We start from the raw sequence: 26,440 nt of genomic DNA on the forward strand, positions 1-26,440 counted from the left end.
GAAAAATACAAGTAATCAAGAAACACTGTGTTCTCCCCTATCAGCTGGGCAAATCATCATAACTGGACAGACTGGCATTTCCAGAGCTGGGGGAACTGGTAAACTGAGAGGTGTGCTCTCACCAGCACCCCCTGAATTGCTTGGAGTAGAAATGAAAAGGAAAAAATATGTTTCCGTATCTGAAGGGTAACAAACTGCCTGGAGATGGGGAGAATTGGTTTAGGCAGATTATTCTGTAAATAAGATACTAGTGAAATAGTAAAGCCATCCTCCTTGCCTAGGTTATGACACTGGCTCCAAAATACTCTGCTCCTTGTGAAGTTCCTGATGCCTTTGAGTTGGGACCATAGTAAGTCTCCCTTTCCCTAGAAAAGCACCAAAGTATTCTAAAAATGTGGATTTGAGTAACTTAAAACTGCACTTCCTTTGGGGTTATATGCTGCTAATAAACCCAGTACTTTACTATAAAGTGATTTTAGACAGGAATGATTCCACACTACAGCCCCTTCCATGGCCGTGCTTTTGCAGGACCTTGTCCTGCCCGAGTTCCTGGGACAGGGCAGCAGGGAACAGACACAGAAGCAAGGGCAGAGTAAGGGCAGGCATAGCCGTGGGAACAGGGACAGGTGACAAGCCAGGGGCAGGGTCAGGCTCAGGGCGGGTTCAAGTCTCCGCCTCTGGGGTTGGGCCGCCCCCGCCTCCGCCCGCCCTCAGCACCGCCCACGCCCGAGGGTCCGGCGGCACCGTGGCCGAAGGAGCCCGCGGAGCCGTGGTGGGTGGTGTAGGTAGGGAAACCGCCTGGCCGGACTGGGGCAGGCCAAGTCCGCCCTCAGGGAAGCCCTCAGCGCCCTCAGGGGAACCCTCAAGAGAGCCCTCAGGGCAGCCCTCAGCGCCCCCAGGGGAGCCCTCAGGGGAGCCCTCAGCGCCCCCAGGGGAGCCCTCAGGGGAGCCCTCTGCGCCCTCAGGGGAACCCTCAGGAGAGCCCTCAGGGCAGCCCTCTGCGCCCTCAGGTCTCCCGCGCCTGAGGAGGACACACCACCCCCCCACCCCCCCCACCCCCCCCCCTTCAGGGGCTCCTTAGGGAGCTCTTTTCTGCGCCTCAGGGGCCCGGAGCGTCTGAGGGACCCCTCAGTGCCTCAGGAGGAACCGCCCGTGCCTCACAGCGCTCCCCAGCGCCTCAGGGGACCCCAGGTACCTCAGGGAGCACCTGCTGTTCCCCACGGGAACCCGTCTCTGCCTCTGGGGCGTCCCTCGCCCCTCAGGGCTCCCTCAGCGCCTGGCGGCTCCCGCGCCTCGGCCCCGCCGCCCCCCTTGGGTCTCAGGGGCTGCTCCCGATGCTGCCGTGTGAGGGGCAGGACCCGGCCCCGTGTGGACTCCGGCCGGGCCTGGGCTTCCACTCATAAATCCCCCCCAGGAACTTCCCCCAAAAAAGAGTAAACCCATCTTTGGAGCCATGGCTGTTTTTTAAGGGCTGTGGTGCCTCACCTTTCCAACATCAAGCACAAGGGGCAGAGTGAGGGGTGCAGGGCTGAGGGTGTCGGAGAGCAGCAGATTCCTGAGGATGAATTCGTTTTTTTCCCTTTTAGTACTAAATTGCTGATATTCGGTGCTAAGGTGGCTGTAGAGTGGGGAATCATTGGAGTTCCAGGGCAACTTGTGACCTTCCAGCCCCGGTGAGACACTGGTGCCAGTGTTGTACCTTGTACCTGAACAGCTGGGCCGTAATGGCTCAGCTTGGTCTGGGTGATGTTTCCTCCTCAGTAAATCAATATAAATGTGGTATGGTTTATAAAACATGTTTTCTTACATTTTTCTCTCACCTAAATCAGCTATATTTAGTTAATAACCTCATGTTGTAATTACAACACCATTGTCTGCTTTGATTGCATTCCAGTCCTCACACTGCCTGGGTAGAAAAAAAAGCTACTTTGCTAAAATATTTAACATGTTAAAAATTTTGCAGGTGTGTATTTGTTTAAATATACTTTTATAGCTGTAATCTGTCCTCATTACTAAATGAAGCACTAAATTTAGCATAAAAACTGTCACCATGTTCCAATCAACATGTCTTAATGACTGCCAACAAATGGAAATGAGGCTTCCAGAGGAAAAAGAAAAGCACAAAAGGTGCAAATGCTGAACAAGGTTGGATCAGCTGAGTTAATAAAAGGCTGCGTTAGGTCAGGAGTTAAATCACCCCGCAGTGTTTGTGCTATTACTTTAATTGTTACTGGGGAAGTCAACTGGCTGTGGACATGGCAGCATCCCTCTGGGAGCTGATCGTGGTGTTTCCTTTCATTAATATCCCCCATTAACAATGAGATGTGGAGATCTCCCAGCAAGTCATTTTTCAAACCAGTTAACGCAGGCCTTGTTAATTCCAGCTAATGGAAGTTTTTAATCAGGATTGTCAGGTGGTGCTAAATCAAGCACCTCACTCAAGTGAGAAATGTGGAATATCCAGCGTTATTGCCTGTATCAATCAGCTCTCTTCTGGTAAAATGAGTATTTTCCTCTTCAATCCAGGCTTGTCTAAGTGAAACAATTTGGACTCTTCTTTTTTTTCTTTTTTTTTTTTAACCTTTCGAGGTGCCCCAGAAGAATCATTCCCTTATTCCAGCCAAGACCGATGTTAGCACGTTTCCTGCTTACCCTTGCTAAAATATTAACTGCTACTGGCAGACCTCCAGTTCTTTCACATTCCCCCTTCACACTTCCTAATGGTTGTAGGAATTAACATTTGTGGTTTGGAATATGAGAAATGCATTCTGAAGTGGCACCAACTGACACCAGGTGCAGCTGTGGCCCTGAATTTCAAATGCTATTGATCGTTTACCAGTGAGCAGGAGTTTTCATGCTCTGCAGGCTCAGTGCCATGGTGTATCCTTGGTTTGCTTTACTTTTCCTGTCCTGCCTGGCAATTAGCTTTCAAACTCTGAGGAATCTCATTCTTACTTTAATATAGATGAGAAATAGCAGTAACTGTGTTTTCTGCATGTCTCATACCTTCTTTATTTTTCAGGGTTTAGTTACAAGTGGGTTTTTGAAACACAGGATGGCTACTCAACAGCTACTCAAGCAAAAGAAAAAGCCCTGTAAGGTAAAAAATTCAAATATGGTGATGCAGACAATCTTAGCTCTCAGTTTGGGACCTGGCACTTGTGCCTGCGGAGGTGGGAACACTTTTTGTTGTCTGCACTGTGCTTAGTTGGATTAATTCCAATTCAGTGAGAGGCAGAGTGTGGGGCTCTGACATGATTTGACTCAATAAATGCAGGCTCATTAGGTGTGCACAGAGCTTTATGAGGAGGAAGAACAGCAATAAAGTAATAGAAGAACTAAATTTATGCAGTGTCCACTGCATTGTTCGTGTTGGCATCACACAGTGCATATTTACTGTAGCTCCAGGTGCTATTTTACAGCTTGGAGTTAGAATCACTCTGTTGGCAACTTAGGCTTCTGTCAGAGCTCAGACCAGCAGCCTTTGGTGCAGCAGTGGTTGCCACACCAGGCCTGGTGCTTGTGTGACACCAAATTAAAATTGCACACCTATTTTGAGGGGTGGCTGTCTGTTAAGTGCCAGCATTGGTGCAGTGGAGGGGGTGGGAATGTGATAAAGGAGAGGGCACATCCAACCAGTGCACTCTGCATCTGAGTAATTACATCAGATCTATTGATCTCTACCCCTAAATCATCTAATCCACCCACCTCAGACACAAGTCTTCCCTGCCTAGCTTAAACACCAGAGAAACCTTAAAATTACATTTCTAAGTTACCCTCTTCCCACCTGCTGAGACTTGTTTCTAAATATAATCTGTGTTATAGTTAAGAAGGTGCTATTTCTGTCCTTGCCATACTTTTCCAGGAAGCAGTGCTGTTCCCTGAGAGCATCACCACAGAGAAGCAGTCCCTGGTGCTGGTGAAAAGGCTCCTGGCCATCTCTGTGTCCTGCATAACCTACATGAGAGGGCTGTTCCCAGAGGGCTCCTACTGCACTCGCTATCTGGATGGTAACACCTGCAGTTTGTGCTGAGTGCTTCTTTCTACTCACTGTATTTTACCTATAATCTGCTTGTGTGTTACCTTCTGGCTGTGCATGTGTGTGAGTTCACTTTGGGTGGGAGCTGGCTACCAATTCTCAAATCTTCTCGAGTCTGGGTGCAGACAGAACTTCTGACAGAGAGCATGGCAGACAGCCTTGAGCTCCTGGCTTCTCTGGTGGTGTTCCTCTTGGTTTAGAGTCATTCCTTGGCATTTCCAGCCCCATGAATAAGGTCTCAGAGCCAGGAGAGTGATTTTAAACTCAGGAAGTTTTAAAAATTTACTCTTATTGGAATGTTTTATTTTCTTTTGGACCTTTGAACCCATGAAGTTCACATTTTTAGTTTTCATTGGGAGGCTGAAATTAGATTTGTCAGCTTTCATAGAATTGTAGAATGGTTTGGGTTGGATGGGACCTCTTAAAGACCATCAAATCCAACCCCTTGCCATGGGCAGGGATACCTTCCAGTAGACTAGGTTGCTCCAAGCCCCATCCAACCTGACCCTGAATATTTCCAGGAATGGAGCATCTACCTTATCTCTGGGCAACCTGTTCCAGTGTTCTACCATCTTAATTGTAAAAACCTTACTTGCATCTAATCTAAATCATCCCTCCTTCAGTTTAAAACAATTTCATTGTTGGGATTTGGGTTGTTTTTCCATGAAAACTATCTCATACATGCTTTGGGAATCAGACTTTTTAAGGAAAGAAAAGGACTTTCAGAACCAAACTCTTGTCACGCGATCCCAAGAATTAGTGGTGCTTTGATTCATGAGCATCTTTATGATCATTCAAAGTGTGAGATGTCTCCATGCATTCCAGTCCATTTCCATGTTGTCCCTTATGGCATTAGGTGCCCTGAAACATGTTCACATGTACTTTGTAGATTTGGTTGAGGGCACAGAAATCCCAAATTGGTTCTTGATCCCCTAAGCCTGAAAAGCCATTGGTCAATGTCAGGTCTGTCTAGTGCCTTTTTCATGAGGGGTCTTAACATCTGGCCTGCTGACATCTTCAAGGGCCCCTTGGTTGTGTTCTGAGGTGTTATAAAGCCCCTTTTCACCTGTAGGACAGGTGTGCCTTTTGCCATTCTGAATGCCTGGAAGCACAAGGTAGAAGGGGCTGTGTGGAAAAGCTTCACAGGAAGTTTATTGTGAGCACAGTCATTGGGACATCACATGGATGTTGGTGAAGTCTGAATGCAGAAGGGAAGGTGTTAGGGAATGGTTGAGGATGGAGTGGAGAAGAGGAGGGAAGAAAGGGTGAAAGTGCTGGTGTTTTGTAAAAAAGCTACAACTCCATCCCTTCTTCTGGGAGAGCCCAGTGCTTCTGAGGAGAGCATTGACATTTGCAAACCCAGCAATAAACTTGTGTCAGCCCACCTGGGATTCGGTGGAAACCCAGCATTTCCACTCAGGAGGGACCTTCAGATAAAGCTTGTATCCAAAAAAGGGAGGATGGACTGGCTTAGTTTCAGTGTTTGCCCAAGAGCTGTGATAAGGATTGTAACTATGTGCTAAATCTGGTTTTGCAGACCTCTGTCTAAAAATTCTCCGAGAAGATAAAAGCTGTCTGGGATCACTGCAGATAGTCAAGTGGTAAGTGAGTAACAGTGAAACCAAGACAAGATTGTGCTGAGTAGGAGACATCTGCCCCTGCATTCTTCTTCTTCCTGAACTGGAAAACATTGTGCCTTGGTGCCAGGGGAGCTCCCACTGCAGCTGGGGGTGCTTGGTCCCCATGTAAATAGGACAGAATTAGTGACAGAGATCATGTGAGTTCAAGGTCTGTGGAAATGTTGGCTGCAGTGAGGTCATGGTCAGGCCCCAGAGCGCATGCAGCAGCTGAGGGGCAGAGAGAGGGTGAAGACTGTCATGAGATCCTTTCTGTTGTGTTAAGTCTTTTCTAGTTTCACTTTGATAGGGATTCTTGCACTTGTTTTTCAGTATGTACAGTATTTTATCTCCCTCTCTAAGAACCCCACAGTTTTCTTCAGGATGTATTTCACAGTTGGCATGTTCCCAACAAGCAGCAAAACTGTCCCTGATGTGCTAAGGAGATACTTTACTGCACATCCTTTGACTCCAAGAGCATCTGGAGTCAAAGATATGGCCATTTCTGCTTCAAATATTTACTACTTTGAGAAAATCCATTGCTGTAAATTCTACATCAGATAACAAAGATTTACAAGACCAGACATGTTCAGATTGAGCCGAGCTCTGTACAAGGCTGATGGGAAAAGAGCCATCAGAGCTCTGGCTGGGGAACTGGAACAGAGCACTAAGCAGGGACACACTCGGAGCCTTTGGCCTCCAATCCTTGTCTTTGTCAGGATTCAAGCAGGCTCTGGGCTGACAGGATAATGCCCCAGAAGTATAAACAATGCACAGATGCAGAAAGAAGGATGCTACCTTTAGCACTGACCTGAAAAGGACTTCACAAGCCCCAAATGTTGATGCTTGTGTTGTCCTAATTCCAGAAAAAATGCCCTTTAACCCACATCTAATGAGTGTGTTTACGGATCAGGAGATAAATGTTGCTGGTTAGTATTAACATGGTTGTTTTCCCTGGCAGGATTCAAGGTTGTTTTGATGCTTTGGAGAAGCAGTATGTAAGTGGGGTTTTTTTCACTTTTTAATGGAGAGTCCTATTTCTTTATAAAGGACAAAACTATCCTTCCATTCCTGCTGTATTTCTCTTGTGATCTTTGATGCACACAACAACCTCTACAGCTGTGGGACAGGGGAAAGACCCTGCCCTGAGTATGAGATTTGGGATTTTATGCCTTGAGCTCAAATCCTGTCCACTTTCTCTGGGCTCTCCTGTCCATGGTGTGGGAACTAATTTTCAGCCTGCAATGGATTTCCCTTAATTCTGTACTCTACATTTGTGTTCTCTGATGTCTGATAGAGACCCTGCCAGGCAGAGCTGAGATCTGGATCTCCTGCCTGTTTTTGTTTCTTTGGGAGAGTTCTGTGCTTCTGCTGCCCTTCATCTCCTTTTCCCTGATCTTTCCCCTTATCTTCTCTAACCCTCCGGGCTTTTCTCTCAGGCTCAGAATTTGTCCCTTTATTTTTTCCCCTTAATTCACCAAATAAGGTATGTAGCTGCTTGCAGGACAAAACCACCTAGTGAGTGCTCATATTCCTTGCTGATTCTCACATAAAAACTGCCCTGCACAGGAAAAAGCACCAGTTGTTGTCCTCTGTGTCAGCACTGTTCACCAGCCCAGCTCCTCCAAACCAGGTGGGGCACTGGTTCTGGCAGTGATTATCTGAGTGATTCTCAGACATCAGTACAGCTGTCAGTGTGCACAAGATAATTAACAATGTTGTGAACACAGGTTAGTGCTCACTGACAGCTCTAGGGGGTATTTAGCCCTTTGTTATTTATGAGAGACATAAATTAATTGTTTGACAAGGATTAAGGAAAAACTGAGGGATTTAATGCATGTTTTAAGATTGTTTTTAAGGGCAGTCCCATATGCAACTGCTTGATAGAGCATAAATTAAATACCTTTGAGGAATTTCCTAACAGAAAGCAAATATTAACCTTCAGTAGGGATGGGTGCCCTTGTAAAGAGATTTAATTCAGTATTTGGGGATTTGTTTGAAAGGAGTCCCAAGGGAGATTACTGAGCATGGAGTTGTTTTTATGGGAAACTGTGAATCAAGCCAGGCAAACTGGCCACTAGGTGTTGCTGATGCTGTGCTGGGAAGAATCTGCAAAAAAGGTTTTAACTCCTGATTTGTTGAGTGTATCTATTTCTTCTCCCTGAGTAGGCAGTTGGGGTTTGATAGGACTTGCTTTTACTTGCCCACTAAGGTTAGATGTTGATTTTGTGTTTTGTTTTGATTTTCCCTCCTTAGCTACACGTGGCTGTCCTTGCAGTAAGTAAATGAATACAAAGTGGTTTTCTCTCCCATCCCCTTCTTGAAAGAGATACAGAGTCAAGGTTGTGTCAACCCATTTATGCCTTTTTTAGGAGAAGCCAAAATGTTTGTGATTTTTAATAGAGCTGTGACCTTTCTTAGATACAGTAAATGTGGAGTTCAAGGCTGCATGGGAATGTATTTTTCTCAGCATGTCTGACTTTTGACTGAGGCCTTATTTGTGTCCTTAAACTCTGAGAGGCACTTGCATGTGATTCCTATCATGGAAGCTGCCATGTGGTCTCCTTTTCCCCCTGCAGAAGAGTCCTCCTTATTAATCTGATCCTGGAGAAACCACACACTGGTGGTTCCATAGGCAGTTGTTGGCCCCAACCCCTTGCAAAGCACCAGGAGCTTTGCTCACCATCTACTCTATGCATCATCTGAGCAGTTAAATCCCAGGCATCAATAGCTGCCTGTGAGAGTTGGAATAGGAACTAACCTCATTCCTCCAGTATTGCACACATGAGTGTCTTCTACCTGTCTCTGAAGTGGTAAGTATGGATTGCTGATAGAAGAAGCTCTTTCGCAGCAATTCCTTTCTCTGATCCCACACTAAAGATAGCACAGTCTCTGCTGTAAACTGAAAATATCCTTGTTAGTCACTGGTTCAAGTTGTCTCAGGGAGAATGCCCTCACTGTGCTTTCTTGTAACAGATTTACACCAATCCTGAGGTAAGAGTCTTAATTAATCTTTAAGGCAGCTGAAGGCATGGGTGAGTACATTCATATTCAGAGTGGAGTGGAGGCTTAAGTCCTACCCTGACATAGCTCCTTGGTGACCCCATTTCTGTTCCTGTGCCTTCACTCCAGAGTGCCAGCTCAGTGAGCTGCATTGTGATCAAACACCCGGCTGAGGGCCCACCAGGGCCTCAGGCAGGCATGTTAGCAGACAACTAATGGGCATGTTCACAGTTTTGTTTTAGTTTCCCAAAGAGAAAAAATGGGAAGTTCAACATTACTCATTTGCAAACCACCTTTTTAACAGCCCTGATGAAAAGAGCTGGTTTGTCGTGCAGGGGTGTAGGACAGAAGTCAGGAATCCCTTCAGACCTGGATGGATGTGTTGGGTAATGCCTGTCCTTGGCCTTGGCCTCTCAGTGTTCCCTGTTGTGTTTCTGTTTGGTTTCATCTGGGAGGTGTGATCCAGGAGTGAGGCTCTGCATCATGCTGGAGATCAGAAAACAGCTTCAGACCTTTTGCACTTGAACCTGGTTCCAGTTCTGCTGCATGGCACCTCAGAGTTTGGGGACAGAGCAGGAGCTGAGCCATGCCAAGGCTGGGATTTGCAAGGAAGGCTCAGAGTTAAGAGCTCAGCTGAGCTCCTACTAATCAACTTCATTGTCTCTGGAAAAAGTGAATTATAGGCATGGAATTGGTGTACAATAGACCCTTTCTCTTGGGGGGAAGCTGTCTGTTCTTCCTTATTGTTTTATTCTCTAATTCTTTTAAATGGAAAATCATCCACTATTTTTGTCTACCTCAAAAAGACTCCAAGACCGGTGAAATTCAGCAACTTTTTCCAGTGCAATATTGTTTGGATTTTCCTGTGGGAAGAGTCCTCCAGGCCCTTGCCCCCATACAGAGCATGGGGCCAGGCTTCCTTGTGACACTGGTCACCTGTGCAGCTTCCCAGTTTTCCTATAGCAAGGGACACTGGCAGGATTGGCCAGCCCTGGAGCCTTGCTAGAGACTGAAGTTGGAGAGCCAGGCTCACAGAGGAAGTGGAAGGAGGAGGCAGGAAGTTTGTAATTTTGTTGTGATTTGTTCAGTTCCAGGTAAGATGTGGCTGCTAAGAGAATTTGCCAAAGCTTGTGCAAGCAGCAATAGAGTTAAAATTGTCAGCATGTCACTAAATTAATGCTATGCTCTGGCAGAGAGTGTGAAAAGACTCTCCAAGTTCAGGATACATCTTGTTTCTGAAAGTGATCCATTTCTGCTTCTCCTCTCGTTACATCTCTAGACAGTCACTGAAATGTATCAATTCAAATTCAAGTACAAAAAGAAGGTGCCCCAGATGGACATCTGCAGGTAAGGATTTGGGCTGATTTCTCAGGGTTACACTAAAAACTGTATTTTTGAAGCATTAAGCTGATTGCCCAGAGAGGTTGTAGACTCCCCATCCCTGGAATTGTCCAAGCCAGGTTGGGTGGAGGAACCTGGTTTAGTGGAAGGTGTCTGTGCCCATGGCAGGGGGTGGAGCAAGATGAACTTCAAGGTCATTCCAACCCAAACTATCCTGTGATTCTGTGGTTTGAGCAGGTCCAAGTCATTAAGCAGCTGTAAATACCATCAGAGTTGAGGATATTCACCTTACAGGGTATGAACTGCTGGGAGGATGAAGTGAAATGCTCTTTCATAGCACCATGAGGCCCCCAAAGTACACCTGAGCCAAGGACAGTTGACAGAAGTGGTGCCTCATCTGGGAGGTGATGCAGAAACCAGCCCAGTTGTTGAGCTTGCTGCTGTCTCAGCTATCAACAAGTGTTGTTGCACTTCCACCAGACAGCCTCTTGCTTTCAGATGAAGCTTGCTCGTGTTTGAGCCCTTCCACCATGATCCTGTGCCTAGGATTTTTTTCTCTTGAGCATTTGCATACGTGTGTTCTGCTTGAGCAGCCCTGTGTGGGTGACCTGAGAGAACTTTCACTTAGGATGCCTGAGCTAATGGTGCAAAACATGTGGCAGGAAGTAGCAGCTTTTTGCCTCTTTTTGGCACTCTCTGTTAGATATTTAAAGCTGTGTTTAGTAGGCTGTAATCCTGTGGAGCTTCAAATAAATACTATCAAAGGCCGTTGGCTATAACCAAAGCAAAGGAAAATAATTAACCTTTTTTTTAGTTTGTTCTGCAGTTGCCACTGGTGAAAGAGGGATCTTGGAACTTGCCTGGACAGCAAGAAAGCTCTACTGTCTTGTGTGTTCCTCAGGAAGCTCCTCCCCAGAACTCCTGGAGTGTGCCCTTAGCTGCTCTTTCTCTAAACACATCCAAATAATTTGTACCATAAGGCAAAATTATTTTCTTTTGGGCAAATCTGAATTACCTCTGGAATGACCTTTTGGCTGTGCCCTCCATTTCTACTTTAAAGCTGCTGTCCCTTGTCCTCACACTGAGGGGAGGAGGAGATCTGGGATTTGAAAGATAATAGATAGTCCTTGAGTACTTTGGGGTTTTAATCAACCTTACTCATTAATTCCTAGAAATAAGAACAGTCCCCATATGAAGTTTGGGTGTCCGTTGTGTCATACAGGGAGAAGCCAAGCCATCTTCCTGTCATGTTTGAATGTGCTCTGAGGCTCCAGAGCCTGTGGCACTGAATTCCTGGGCTCTGTTTCCTCAGGGATTGGCAGTGCTGTGGCAGGCTCATGCATGTCCCTGCCATCTTTAATAATCCAGAGTTCTGGCACAGATCAGGGAATTGTGTCATCTTTGCTGTCAGCTCCTTCAGCTGATAACACTGCCTTTTACACCTGCAGCAGTTGTCCTGTGCAAACTCGGAGTTAATCGCTCTGGGAGAGATATTTTGTGGGGCTGCAGCATCACATCCAAAGGGTAAGGGGAAACTTTCTCCTGAATGGTCCTTGCCTTATTTTCGATGAACTTTGGGCGAACTTCTTGCCACAGATCCCACTCCTTCCAAGGTTCAGTTCCTTATCTTCTGCTTTTTGCCTCCCTCCTGCATGAAAATCTCAATGTTATTCCCATATTGAAGCAGTGCTTGACTTATTAATTCCAATGGACATTCCTCTTGCCATTTCTGACCTGCTAATTCCACAATTTGTAAAGGTGATGCATATTCTACCTTAGGCACTGCCAGCATTTTCCTCTCACTGTGCATTTCTGAACATGCAGGATTTCATCAAGGACCACAATGCACATCTAATACCACAGAGTTTGGGCTTCATGATCTCAGAGGTCTTTTCCAGCCCTAAATGATGCTGTGATTCCATACCTTGGGAAGTCAAGCTGTTCCACAGCCGCCCAGTTTTCATGACCCAAAGAAGTTCAACTGGAAGGAGGAATTTGTCTTAATTTGTTTCTTTTTGAGGTTCAGTCAGTCAGGTTTACTCTGGGATATTCTTGAGTTACTTTTTTACTACTTTTGATGCAACTTGGGCTGATTTTGTTGGGCACCCTCCAGCCTATGTGTAGTGTCAGGGGTCTTCCAAAGATATAATGAAGGAGCTACACATCTTTATGACCCCTTCTCATTGAAAGTTAGGGAAGTTCAGATCCCTTACTCACACAGTGATTCATCTGCTCTGTCTGAAATTAACTGGCTGCTCTGAGTTGCTCATCTCATCTACCTCAGTTTTAATCAAAGAGAAGCAAGCTTCTCTAGAGTGCCAGTCATCCCACTCATGTCACCCATGGGTCTCTGTCTGGACTGCTGGCTTGGAGCAGCCAGCTGACATTTGAATGTGTGAAGGAGGTGAGAGGAATGCCCCTTCGTCACTGCTGAAAAATGTGCCTCTGAACTGCTTTTTCTTACATGGAATTGAGTGAGAACATGCAATTCACTTCTCTTCAAAAACTGCAGAATGGACTTGAAAATAACCCCCGTGATGAATCGGCTTTAGATGGGATCCTCAACTCATTCCTCTCGTTCCTGAAATTGCTTAGGTGAAAGGCACTTGTTTTGTGGTCCTTTGATCCAATTTAATCATGTTCAAACAAGTGAGTCATGACATTTGTATAATGGTTGCCCCAGCTCCAAAGTCTGTTCAAATGTAAATGCCAGGCCTCTGAGTTTGGAGCGGGTGTTCTGCGGATGCCACCCCATCCCTGGAGCCTGTTTCACTTCCCTGTTTATCTGGAAATTACATAAAGACATTGTAGCTTTTTCACTGGTGGTTTCAGACAAGTCACTGGGTACTCTGTGTGTGTAATTGGATCGTGAATATTCATGACTGAGGATAACAAATCCATTATTCTTCCAATTGTAGCAACCACAGGGAGTTTGTGGCTGGGCTGTGCGGCAAGGATGTCAAGCAGGCCAGCAGGTTCCTGCTCCGGAGCCTGTACGTGCTCATGCAGGACCTCGGGCCTCTGCCCAATGACATCACCCTGAGCATGAAACTCCTCTACTACAACGATGGTAGGTGGACAGCAGTGTGTGCCTTAGGGAAGAATTCCATCATTCTCTCTAATAATGGAATATCATTAATAAATCATATTAATGGAATATTATGAATAAAATAAAGTGTAGAGAAGATGAGATGGAAGAAGCTGTTGGCTGATAGCACAGAGAAATGGTGTAACACAGTAAATCTTTCTGATGCACAGAGATGGCAGATGTTTTGAGGAAAGGATTGAAATCCATATAAGAACTACAACTATGTGGTGTGAAAGGGAGAAATCCATCTTCCCTGGGTTTTTGGGTTTTATTGAGTTTGTTTCTTTAAGGAACAAAGAATGGCAGGTTTTGCTCCAGCACTTTAATGGTATCTCAGCATCCTGAAGAATTTTTTTTCTTTGAGCTCCCTGATAACATTTGCTCAGCTCATTTTACCCTTTGCATTCTGTCCCTTCCTCCTAAAAGACCCCAAAACATGGAATAGTTTTAGTAATCAATGTTACTCGAAGCTGGTTCATAACTATTCTTTCTAAATCAGACTAAGGAGAGATGGAACTTGGTTTTCCTGACCTCATGGGGTTTCCTCTCCCTGTGCAGTCACACCCAAGGATTACCAGCCCCCTGGCTTCATGGAAGATGGCAACCTTGGTGACTTCTTGTTTGCTGGGGATCCTGTCCACCTGAGACTGGGCTCAGTCTCCACTGACTTCCACCTCATGAAAGTCAAAGTGATAGCTGAGAAGAAGAGGGTGAGGAAGGCTGACAGCAACCTGATCCAGAAGAATGGCCCTACTGAGATCTCCCACCAAGGGCTGGACTGCGAGGAGGAGGAGGAAGAGAGCACAAAGGTATAGAAATAGCTCTCTTTGATTCTCACTGGAGGAACAGAGTTTATCTAGCAAAAACCTCCTTAAAAGAAACATTTTCTTTATGGATTTACCACCTGGGTGTATTTTTTAGGTTATATTATCTAGACAAAATGTCTTTTACTTTACAGAATCACCCTTGCCCTGTCAGAGCAGATTCCAATGAGCATGAAGGGGACAAAAGTGACACCCATCCAGGCAGGAAAACAGAAGCATCTTCTTTTTGCCTTAAAGATACAGGTAAATGCCCAGTTTCAAAACTGAAGGAGCTTCTGCTCCTGATTGTATCCCAGCAAAATGTATTCCACATAATGTCCTGGGTAAGGTCTTTCAGTGTTGTGAATTACAATAGGTTTTTGAGATATTAGAGGAAAAATTTTTTCCCTGTGAGGCTGGGGAGGCCCTGGCACAGGGTGCCCAGAGCAGCTGTGGCTGCCCCTGGATCCCTGGCAGTGTCCAAGGCCAGGTTGGATGAGGCTTGGAGCAGCCTGGGATAGTGGAAGGTGTCCCTGCCCATGGGAGGGGGTAGAACTGGATGGGGTTTAAGATCCCTTCCCATCCAACCTATTCCATGATTGTGTGATTCTCTAATATTTAGGTTTCGGATGAGCAGAGTTTGCCAGGCTGTTTGAACTTTGTGAGAGACTGAACTGTAACAAAGGGCCCGTTGATTATGCTTGGTTTGTTAACAGAAACATTTAATTTTGTATTAGTATCTTTGTACCTCTTTATCTCAGCAGTTTTTTTGAGATACGGAGGAAATGCAGAGATCATCAAAACCAAGTTACATTATCTCCTTGTTCAACAGAGCTCTTTTCCTTTAGCTGTTACAGTTTGACTTTTGCTAATAACTTCCATGTGGGAAAACATACATGAAAACACATGAGAAAAAAAGCCTTTTCTGTGCCTAAAACCAGCCCAGCCTCTGCTATACCATGCTGTGTTTGACCTTCGAGGCTCTGGGATATAGCTTGTGGAACAATACCATCTAGTGACAAAATAGTAAATAGCATTCCTGGGATTGCCGGGCACTAGGATGAAGCAGCTTCCCTGCCGGTGAAATCACCTTTGCAGGTCTTTCTCCTGCCGATTCTCTGATGACTAATAAAGAATTAAGTCATCCTGCCACTTTTGTTGCTCTGGGGATTTTAACAAGATCCTCCTCCTCTAAACAGTTGCCTGATCTCATGAAATTGGGGCACTCTGGACACCTCCTCAAATTTTATTGAAACTGTCTGAAAGTTAATAAATATTAACTAGGGGAGATCTCCCCTCCTTTCCCCATCCCTCACTTATGGCATGTCTAGACATAAGCTTTGTTTTCTTAGATCCAGGTTAAAAGGGAGATTATAATTGATAGAGCTGCTGCAAGCTGATGTTCATTTGACACTTTATGCAGAAATCTCTTTCTAGGAATAAACTGCCACTGCTGGCAGTGTCTGAGAGCAAAGCTTACACAATTTCATGAGATTTTTGCTTCAGTGGTTTAGTCAGGCTTCCAGATTTTATTTATTTTTTTTTTAATTAAGCGCTTTGCAGCTAATTTTGCTTTGCTGTTTGGGTTGCAGGTAGGAAGAATAAGAGGGAAATAAAGAAGACAGACAGGATGCCTTGCTCAAGGGCATGTCAGCAGGTGAGGAAACTTTAATGGTTCTGAGATACTCCAGGCACAGGGGAATTCACTGCCATGGATCATTGCATCATCAAAGATGACACAAAATTCACTAACATTAGTGGATTTATTGTGCAGGGTCACAATACATAGCTGCTACAGATAGCAGAGGGATGTAAACATAAACTGGAGGCATTTAGGAAGAAGCTTTCCACAATCAGTTTATTTCCTCCATCCAGTACCAAAATTTGATGCTATTCTCTGGAGTTGGTACCTGTGAGTAACACACCCAGACTAAGCCTATCTCTGTCCCAGCCAGGCTGGTTTACCTGTGGGTGGTTTTGGATTAAGGATCTGAAATCACCACCCTATTTTAGGTTTGAAGGGTGTATTCTTTGCCTAATATGGTCTTCACTTCTCCCCTCTTGCTTCCAGACTTTCTTTACGTGTGAGTCACAGGTACCTAATGAATCTTATCCCTTTTTGGCTACCCCTCTGGGGCAGAAAGAATTATCCCCTGGAGGCACTGATCTCTTTCTTGATGGTTGTTTGGGCAACCCAAAGAATTAGTATAGACCAGGTAGGTTGTTTTAGATAAGTAAAAATTTAATCTCACCCTGAAGGCTGCCCAGCCAAACCCTGAGTCACCATCAGAGCCCAAACTCACGGGCATATGCAAAGGTTTGTTCAGTGACTTGGCAAATCTCTGAATAGCACCAGACTTGCCTCTTGATCCTCCTCCCATTCAAATTAGCTGAGAATCATGTGAGCTTGAATGGTCAGAAACTGCATCTTTACAGGATAAGCTAATGAGAGTAGGAAATTGCTACTAAAGTTTTCCCCGCCTCTGTTGAAAAGAATCCTAGAGTGTCTAACCCAGACAGCAACTGCAGACTGCAACTCACCCTGTCATTCTAAAGGCATCTACGAGGTATTTGCCTTGACTCTGGATCTTAGAAGTGAACTTCTGTGCCTAGGCTGGTATTTTTCAAACTTTAACCACATTTTTTTTTCCATGTCACATCCTCCGCTTTCCTTCTGATCATTGTTTATTCTGTCGTCTGTGAAAACAGGAGCCTTTTTTGTTTGCGACTCATGGTTGCCCCACTGATTCATGCTCTGACCTTCTTTTGGGGCTGTCACGATGGCCAGCAGAGCACCAGACACCTCTCTCAGCATGTGCATTTCATTAGAATTCGGTAGCAGGAGTGAGAGTGTCTGAAGGTGGTGGAAACAGCATTAGTTGCTGAAAAATGGAAGAATCACTTTATCCATCATGTGTTTCCAAAGACTTTAAAAAAAAATCCCAAGCCCTGGGAGATTCTTTTCTTAATGTATTCTTTGATGCTATTTTTAAAACCTCATAGCTTAGAAACTAGCTAATATTTCACCCAGTTTAGGGAAAAACAAAGTCAAGCCAGTAGTTAGAATCATCACTGTAAAGCCTGCACTAATAAAAATTTGACACTCTTTTCCATATGAGAGGGACTTTCCCTCCTTTTCTGAAGGAAGTGGTTAAAACAAATGACCATTGTGTAGTCCATATGAATCAGGAAACCAAGCTGGTGGGTGAAGTTTGTCCTAAAAAATGAGGAGAAGTTGAAGTGGCTGGGAAGTCTGAGTTAGGTGTTCTCTGACAGGATCAGGTGTAGGTGAGATGGGGAGGAGCAGACCTGGTGGGGTGTGAATGTGAACACCTTGTTGCCATCCAGACAGTATTAATAGAGTTTTCCAGCTCTTGGGTTGGAGTGGGAATGCCGAATTTTTCTGAACTAACCAGAACAATTTGGAGTGTCACAGAAAATTTCTGTCTGCACAAGGATCTGATATTCAAGAAGTTCTGAGTTCAAAACCGTTACCCACAGTCACAAGTTGCTTTTGGGAATGTGGGTGAGCACATTTCTGCTCTTCAGCTGGAATGAATCCTTCTGACTGCTTGGTTACCAAAAATAAAAACTGGAATTGGGTTTATTGGTCATTATCTTGCTGACCTAGAGCTCCTCAGAAAAACCAGGAATGAAAGTATTAAAGGCTTATTTTTGTCTAATTGCCATGGGACAGGCGAAGGATGTGGATCTGCCAAAAGAGAAGCAGCTCTTCCTACCCAGTGAGAACTGGAACAGGCCTTTAGGAGTGGTCACAGAGAGTCTCTGACAGAGGGCTTTGCAGGTTGGGGAAAAATTTCCATGTTCTCCACTGGCTTCTTATCTGCCATCACATGATTGATGATCCTCAGGATCAAATGAGAGATTGCCCTTTCCCAGCAGAGCATCTCTGCACTTAATCATCCAGAGTTAGGCACCAGCATGTAAATCACCTCTCCTGGTTTCAGGAGCCTTCTGATTGCATCAGTTTGTGCTCCTGTGCTATCTTTGTGCATCTTCCTTCTTTCCACTGGCATTTTAGGAGCTGTAAAGAGTTGGGGGAAATAGAGACTTGCTGCCCATTAGTTTAACTTCCAGAAGTCTGCTGATGAGAATGAGGTCCTGCACTGAACTTGGGATAACTTCTGAGTTCTTCAAAGAACTCTTCTATCCTCTTGTAAAGAACATCCTTTAATGTCCTTGTCCTGAAAATTGATTTTGGTTAGCTTTGTCTTCGTGTAAGCAAACATGTTGCAGTGGAATGAGTTTGGAATGAAACAGAACTAGAAGATGAGTAAAATCTGACCATGTGAACGCCTCTGCAGGCTTTTATCTCCCATCAGGAAGCTGTGGGCTGAAGTTCTGGGGTGGTCCTTGGAGCACAGACTCGGTGCACAGAGAGGCAGCCGTGCAGGGAGCCCTGGCTCGCCCTCAGCTGGGAATGGTGTGGCTGTATCAGCACAGCACCAGGCAGCTCTGCCTCCCAAGTTTCTGGCTTCATCAGCTGCTGCCAGACACTGCTGCTGGGCTGGCCGTGCTTCTAGACTGCTGTGGGACATGAGGCAGAGTGTTGACACTTGGCATTGTGTGGGCATCCCAGTGGGATCAGTGATGGCTCAGGGATTCTGCTCTGGGATTCACTGGCTGCTGTAGGCAGGCTCCTGCCATGTGGATCAGCTCTCCTGACAGGAGCTGTCTGCAACTGGGATGTCTGGGGAGAGGTTCATACCTAAGTGTTGTGAATCAGGGCTGCTTTAGGCCTCAGAGGACAGTCTGTCTGGCCTCCAGCTGCTGCTCCTTGTGCAGAAGACTTGGCTACCTGGCCTTGTGCTCTTTCTCCAAGGGGCTGTATGGACACAGAGTTTTATGGATGATGCAGTAACACCTGTCTGGTGTGCCAGGGATCAGTGTCAGTTACCTGATGGAGAACTCAGAGCCCCTTCCTGTGCCCAAAGGAGCTCCAGGAGAGCTGGAGAGGGACTGGGGACAAGGGATGGAGGGACAGGACACAGGGAATGGCTTCCCACTGCCAGAGGGCAGGGCTGGATGGGATATTGGGCAGGAATTGTTCCCTGGCAGGGTGGGCAGGCCCTGGCACAGGGTGCCCAGAGCAGCTGGGGCTGCCCCTGGATCCCTGGCAGTGCCCAAGGCCAGGTTGGACATTGGGGCTTGGAGCAGCCTGGGACAGTGGAAGATGTCCCTGCCCATGGCAGGGGTAGAGTGAGATGAGCTTTAAGATCCCTTCCAGCCCAAACCATTCCACAGCTCCTGTGCCCTGCTGAGCTGCAGTGTTGTACAAGCTTCTTTTGGCAGTAAAGGTCAGCACAAGTGTGTTCAACTGCAGAACAACAGCTTGGAGATCAAGACCTTTTGTTGTCTGATTTTTCCCAGGCAAACCACGTTCAGAAGTGCCATGACAGAAGGCAGTTGAAGGATGAAACCTGCCATGTGTCGAGCAATAGAAAAGCATTTTTCTGTGGCAATGTCATTATCTTGAACTTTTGCAGAAGAGAAAAAAAAGCAGCAAGGTTTATCTCTGTCTGCCTATCAAGAGAGCTGTATCTGATGAGAAGTTCCCAGAACATTTTCTCCTCCAAACCAGCTGAAGCTACACAGACCCAAGCAATGAAGAGAGAAAGATTCAGAGATGAGCTTGCCTCTCCTTCCTGTGAGCTCAGGCCATACTGGGAGGAGTGAGACAGGGAGGTCAGGAAATTCCTGGCTTCTCTCAGTTCACGTCAGATCCTTAGCTCTATCTTGGGGCCATTCATCCCTTCCATGAGTTATCCCTGTCTAGTGTGCAGGAAACAGTTTCCTAGTGATCTCTGCATGCAGAGGTGAGGCCTGTCACCCCACAGATCCAGGGAGATTTAACCTTTGCACCCTCAGATTCCCTGGCAGCTCCCCCAGGGACATCTGTGGGAAGACGTGGCGCTTCCATGCTGGCTGCCATTCCATGTGTTCATGCTGTGCATTCTAGCAGCCAGACCCTCTGGAGAAATCCACATAAATGAAGGTTGGACACATCTAATGTCCCATGAGACGCTGCTGGGTAGCAGCCTAGTAGGCAGAAGGAGTGTCCATTGTCTTTTTCCCCTCAGTTACAGAGTGGAATCAGGATTCTGGGAAGTGATTGTGATCCAGCAAAGAGAATGTCCATCATGGAAGTGGACAGGATTGAGTGGCTTGAGGGCCCTGGAGGAGATTAACAGGAGAGGTATTGATAATTTTGTCTTCTGATAGGAATTTTTGAAGCATGTTTTTTTGTACTCTGAAAAGATCTGTTCATTCATCTTTTAAAAGCTACAAGACACACAAGATGCCGAACGGAACATGAGACAAAAGAGTGGCACTGAATGCCAAAGGTTTTATCAGAGCTGAGGAAAAGGAAGAGGACTGGTGATAGTCAGCCATGTCTTGGCGTGGTTTCTTGGCAGCTTTCCACAGCAGCACCACACTGAGGGTCTTTCATGGTTCCACCTGGTTTTCACACTAACCAGTGTGATCCTCCTGCACAGATGGAAATCAGGGTGGATTCCACTGATGTCAGTGTGACCACAGCACTGGAGACTGATGGGAGCCCAGTGCTGGGGTTTAACCTTGGAGCCACCCCTGTGCAGCCACCAGCATCAGCAGGGCCAACCAACCTGCTCAGAGCACAGGGAAAGGGAGAACATTCCTCAGGACCTTGTCCTCTCAGGCGGTATCTCCAAGGGAGGAGGCTCCACAGCCTCCCTGGATGACTTTCGAGCACTACTTGGTTGCACTCACAGTAAAAAAATAAAAAGTTTGTCCCTATGTTTAAATAGAATTTCTTGTATTTCCATGGAAGTGCTCAAGGCCAGGTTAGATGGGCATGGAGCATCCTGGGCCAGTGGAAAGTGTCCCTGCTCATGACAGGAGGATGGAATGAGATGAGCTTTAAGATTCCTTCCAACACAAACCATTCTGGGAATCTGCAATTCTGTGGTTTCAGTTTGTGTCCATCTCCTCTCATCCTTTCACTGACACTTTGATGTGTCCTGTGACCCTGGGTTTTTGCTGTGCTTCAGAGCACAGAGCAGCCAGCTGTCAGTGAGCAGGCAGGAATTGGGTCTTAGGGCACCAATCTGAAGATTCACCAGGTTGATTTTTGGAAGTGACAAGACTTTGCTGTGCTGTTGAGCCAGTGGTAGCTGCAGCTGAAATCACAGGATGCCCCAGGTCACTCTGATTAACATCTCTGATGATGAGACCCCCCCTGTACAAACTGTGTTGTCCTGACACCTGAGGGTCACTCTGCCTTATTTCAGCAGCTCAGTCTTGTATCTCAGCCCTTATTCTTCCAGCTTGCTCGATGGAACTGCACTTCTTTTGACGTTCATGTGCTTGTGAATTTGTGGGGATAGTTACAAGGTACCAAACAAAACCCTCCATGTCCTGGACAAAGGGAACTCTTCTGAGGGCATAAAATATGCCAAGTGCCAAACCCCAGCATGGGGCAGGCCAGGGACAAAGAGGGACACAGCCGAATGCTCTTGTGCAATTTTAGCTGTTCTGCATAGGATGCCTTGGGAAGCAAAACACATGTCAGGAGAGCTGTAAATTTTCTTCAATTTATGCTGGGAATTTTTGGCTGGAATATGTGGGGACACTGGGGATTGCAAACTACAGAACACAAATTCTGGGTCCTGATTGTGTCTATCTAAGAATAGCAATGCTGCTGTGGTCTACTCACTCTGTTTCATCCACCAGTCTGCCTTGGGAAGGCTTTAATCTAAGTCTAATCTATTTTTAGCCTGATATCTTCTCCAGACAACGCACAGCTGTCCTGTGAGTTTTATGCCAGAAATTAGTAACACTTGTATGATTCACAAGTTAGCTGTAGTTCTACAGGAAAACTCCTGCGGCAAAATAATGCTTTTTTACACGTAGTAAAACAGGAGATTCAAATTCACTGTGTGTTCATGTTCATGGTGTGACCCAGACCCTGAACTCTGCCTTGGACTCAGAGTCAGGAGGTCACAGAGCTGCCTTTGCTGCTCGCTCTTGTCCCACCTGTCAGCATGGTCCCTTTTTAGGGTGAGGGTGCAAGGGGCTGCTCCTTGTCCTACCTGCTTTTACAGCACCTGGCTCATCCATGGGGCTGAGACTGTGTAAGAGGAAAAGCAACATTCTCACAGTCCAAGCTCTGACATCAGTTATTCAAGTGAAGCATCCCAGTACATGAGGAAAAATTAGAATTAATGAACTTCTGGAGGCTTTGATTGTATGTTTAATCAATGGGAGGGATTTCCTGCTTCTCACCACACCATTGAGGAGGTTTACTTTCTGCTTCAAGTCAAATAAGCACACGTCAGAGCTGACTTAATCCCCTTTAGAGCAGCTTTTCTGGGGAAGAAGCCGGAGTGTTTGGTTAAGGATGGGAGCTGAAGTTGGACTTGGGGTCTGTTCCTGGCTCCAAGCTCCTACGTGAGCTTGGGCAGGGACAGGCCAGGACGTGTTGGCTTGGGTGAAATACCTCTCACTGTTGACATCTGATTCATTGCATGGGTGAATGGTGCTTCTCTAGAGCCCTCCATGGCTTCCTTGGATGTTTTCACTCCTCATCTCAGGTTCCTGCGAAGTGCTCATGCTGCCTGTGGTAAAGGGCAGGAGAACTGGGGGGAGCTGGAGTGCAAGCAGCTGCTCATCGTGGCTATTTCTCCCTCTCACAAGTATCCCATCCATCCAGGAAATTCTGGAGGAATAGCAAAGGGATAAAACCTTCACTGAGTAGCTCTCTGGGCCGTGGAAGATCCATTCCTCAGTAGAGGAAATTAAAACACCAGCTCTAGCTAGGTTTAAACTAAAACAGAGGGAGAGCTGCCCCATCCAGGTAATGGGAAACTGGGAATTGTGTCCTTGCTTTGTTATGTGGCCAGCAGGACAGGGTACAAACCCTGCAGCTGTGTTAGCACTGCAGAGGTTTTAGATGCAGAGTTTCCTCCTCTGGGCCCTTCACTTGAAAAGAAAAAAAGGAAGCCGACAGGTTAAAACGATGCCAGGGAGAGGAAAGTAAATAGCTGCCAAAAATGCCAGTTGAAGCAGCTGAATATCAGGTGAGGAGCTGTAACACAGAGCCACTCATGGCTCTGTCCTCAAGCAAACACACCTTGGGCAGCCTTGGAAAGCTCTGTCAGCCTGACTGTGCAGGATGAGGGAGAACCTGCCCAGCCCACTTTGGCATGTTCTTATTTTCTCTGTTTTTAGGGAAAGGAAATTGTACTCTTGCATTAAGCAACATTGTATTGCTCATAATGAAGAGGAGGGAAGCAAAACCATTTGAAACACGATAGAGAGGCGAAGTGAGGCTGATTCAAAGTATTTTGCTGTTAATCCCTAATCAGAGCTATTTCACACATTAGAAAGCCCATTGCTATGCAGAGATTGCCGAAGCCGCATTCCAAGGTCAGATGGAAAGCAAGCCTTGGTGACGTGAGCGGGGAATTCTATAATGACCACATCTTGTAATCTGGAGACCTTGTGCTCATCCCCGGGATGTGTTCTGGAACAGCTCTCTATTAACCCCTTGTGCTTCCCCTGCTGCAGTTCTGGGGTTCCTCGTGCCTTGCAGTGACGCTAGAGGGAGGTGCTCCTGTCTGGGAGCAGGAATTCTCTTAGCACTCCTTTCCCTCTCCATTCACCTCGCTGTCACCCAAGTGAACTTTGTTTTGGAGGAGAGGCTCCGTGCCTGGTGTGTCCCCTCAGCTCCAGTGAGAGAGGCCACATTGCCAGACTGTGCTTTGTCCCTTCTGGGTGGGCGACAACACACGCTGCTCTCAGCAGCTCCGGATTATTATTGTAGAAAAGCAAATATGTGACATGATAAGGAGGATAAGTGAGTTTGTCCCCTGGCTCAGCCAACACTTCAGCTGTCGTCCTGGCTGTCCATCTCCCTGTGGTCTGTCTGAAGTGTCTGTTCCATTGACTCACTTATATTCTCACATATCTTTATCTGTGCTTCTTAACCTCTTGATTTGCAGGCTCAAAGTATTTCTGGGAGAGGTTTGTGTCTTTCTAAAGGGAAGTTAAATCTTTTGGAAAAAAGCTTGCTTGGCTTAGTTATTTTTCACAGACTCACAGGTAGTTTTGAAGCCTGAGATTGACCAGCTCACACTGAATTCCCTGAGGTACAAACAGAGGGACTGTGTGTCTTCTCCTGAAAGGCTGTGACCACAGATTTGACTTAAGTGTCCTGTTCTTTTTCATATGTTATGATTATCTGAGGCTGGTGGAGAAACAAATGTCCTGTCAGCTATTATATTCCTCAAAAATCTCCTTGCTCCTGCTATTTTCTGTCAGTGATGGGGAGGTGGGTCCTGTCCCCTTGCCACCAAACCCATTCCCTGTCCCTGAAGCTGAACCTGTTGCTTGCACAACTCTTACATTCCCTTACATGCAGCACTCCAGTTTTGATTCCTTGCCTAATTGCTTTTCTGGGGAACAGGATCACAGTGAGCAAAGCCAAGAAGATCCAGGCACACACATGGCACTTTTGGAAGCTGTACTCTTAAACTCATGTTGCAGGAGCATGCCCTCTGAGAATGATCCCTGTTTCTGATGGTTCTTACAGATAAACCTCCTGAACCTTGCCTTCAGCCAGGAAGAGGTAATAGGACCTGAGAAGAAAAGGAAGGTCAGTGAACCAAAGAAGCTTCCTCTGAATGGCAGAAAATTCTGTTCTTTCTGACACGTTTGGAAGGTGTGAGTTTGCATTGTCATTTGACTACAGAGCAGTGTTTAACTCTTCCCTGTCCCACGTGTATTTCTGCATGTTTGTCTCATGGAAGCTCTGGATTGCCAAAAGACAACAAGCACCAGAACTGTCATGGCATTGTCAACCTGCTGCGCTTGTTTGATGTTCTTAAGCTGAGGATTTATCATTCCACATGAATGGTGTCTGTGTGCTTCTTTCTGCCTCTTTCCCCCACACACCCTGCCCCTCACTGGATAAATCCCCTCCTCTGGGGCTGGACTGTCCTGTGCCACTGTCACCCCTGTTTAATGATATTATTTCCAGATGAACTCTGAGGTGTCAATGCCAGCAGGCAGCTTGTCTAATGATCCACCACATTGTGCTTAACTTCACCCTCTCTGCTGTTTCCGGAGCTTAGATTTTTTTTTCAAAGAAGGGGTCTTATCTCTGTTGAGTGCAGAGATAAACTAATCTGTACACATTTTCTGCTGGTGCTGGATGTTTAGGTTTTTCTTCTGACTCTGCAAGTCCTGTTGCCATGACTGTGTTATCAGCTTATTTCTAAATCAGCACCCCACTGTGTGCCTTGGGGCTCAGCAGCTCAGCCGATATAAATATAAATTTATAATATAAATTGTGTTGCAATGCCCCCAGTTTAGAACCAGCTGTAAGAAAGGTGCCTGGTGGCTGCAAATACAGGTAAGGAGAACAACACATGACAAGTGTCTGATCCATAGAGTCTGGAACTCTCATCTGCTGTGGCAGTGTCCAAGATTGGCTGCAGACATCAGGGCCCTTCCTTCCTGCTGGAACAGTGATCTTTCCTTGCCTAGAGCTGCCAGGAGTTGGGATTGATGCATCTCCCTTCTGTTTGGACTCTGCTTGGCCAGAAAGTTGAAAATCTCGAGTTGAAGGCCAGGCTGGACCTGCCTGACTGAGCAGAGGTAATGCCCAGGCTGAACCCCCTGAGATGTTCTGTCACCCTCCTTCTCCAGGTGTTGGATTGCAATCCTAAAGCCAATCCCACAGCTGTCCCCCCTTGGCCCATGGCAAACAGACCTGTCCCTGAACCCCCCCCAGTGTCTGGCAGGTTCCATGGCCTGATACCTATTTCACAAAACCTGCAGAACACAGGAATTCTCCATTTTATCCTCACTTCCACTCCATGTTCTCATTTTTGCACCTGTGGCCTAATAAGCCAGTTTGTTCACATGCCAGAGCCAGGCAGCACCTTTCCTCCTGCCTGGGTTTTGTAACAGTGTTTGCTCTCAGGGCTGCACATCCACAAGTGACCCAGGTTCTGCACGTGGGCTGCTGTCACCTCAGCTCTGCCCTGGCACTGCTGGGCTCTGAGGGCCACATTCCTGCAGCCCTGACTGCACCCAAAGCCGTGCCGTGCTGTTGGGTCACACACAGAGGTGACAGTGGAGCATGGCTGTGATTGTGGCTGCTCCAGCAAGGTGATCTCCCTCCTCTCCATGTGGTTCCCAAGGGTTAGGGGCACATCAGCCTGCCTGGTGCAGACTGGGGGATGCCAAGTGTCCTGTCCCCCAGTGAAAGTGCACACACAGCCACCACCAAGGCAACACATGCCTTTGCTGGCCCCACGATGCCCTGGTCTCGTAGCCTGGGCCAGGACTCCCTGTGTCAGTTCACATTGGGTTCTAATCAGCTATTTTACGGTAATGACTTTTAGTCATTTTCATTTCAGGCTTGGTTAGAATTAAAGCAAGTGGTGATGAAGTGCCACAGTAAGCGTCTGATTTTTTTTTTTTCCCACAAAGTTGTGGTTACCATCAGATTCTAAGAAAAGTCTTTCCACTGCAGATTGGA

General features: G+C 46.4%; 1 protein-coding gene across 7 annotated transcripts; it reads left to right on the forward strand.

Annotated features, from left to right (window-relative positions):
* Nucleotides 1-709: 709 nt before the first annotated feature.
* HORMAD2 (HORMA domain containing 2) lies at nucleotides 710-24,799 on the forward strand. Of its 7 annotated transcripts, XM_088065046.1 has the most exons (15): nucleotides 1,107-1,191; nucleotides 1,587-1,673; nucleotides 3,023-3,100; nucleotides 3,866-4,010; nucleotides 5,577-5,640; nucleotides 6,617-6,653; nucleotides 7,912-7,932; nucleotides 8,632-8,649; nucleotides 9,938-10,005; nucleotides 12,918-13,069; nucleotides 13,646-13,896; nucleotides 14,046-14,154; nucleotides 15,483-15,547; nucleotides 19,992-20,107; nucleotides 20,194-20,682. In XM_088065046.1, the coding sequence occupies exons 3-14, from the start codon at nucleotides 3,056-3,058 to the stop codon at nucleotides 20,097-20,099; spliced, it is 1,083 nt and encodes a 360-aa protein (XP_087921172.1). In that variant the 5' UTR covers nucleotides 1,107-1,191; nucleotides 1,587-1,673; nucleotides 3,023-3,055; the 3' UTR covers nucleotides 20,100-20,107; nucleotides 20,194-20,682. The 7 variants fall into 7 exon arrangements, with proteins under 7 accessions (XP_087921166.1, XP_087921167.1, XP_087921172.1 ...); XM_088065043.1 differs by lacking the exons at nucleotides 19,992-20,107; nucleotides 20,194-20,682 and adding an exon at nucleotides 24,485-24,799; XM_088065045.1 differs by having other exon boundaries at nucleotides 19,992-20,682.
* Nucleotides 24,800-26,440: the final 1,641 nt, after the last annotated feature.

Source organism: Pseudopodoces humilis, chromosome 20 (assembly GCF_049639895.1).
Source record: "Pseudopodoces humilis isolate 2021_Gansu_Grassland_sample_001 chromosome 20, ASM4963989v1, whole genome shotgun sequence".
NCBI classification, from domain to species: Eukaryota; Metazoa; Chordata; class Aves; order Passeriformes; family Paridae; genus Pseudopodoces; species Pseudopodoces humilis.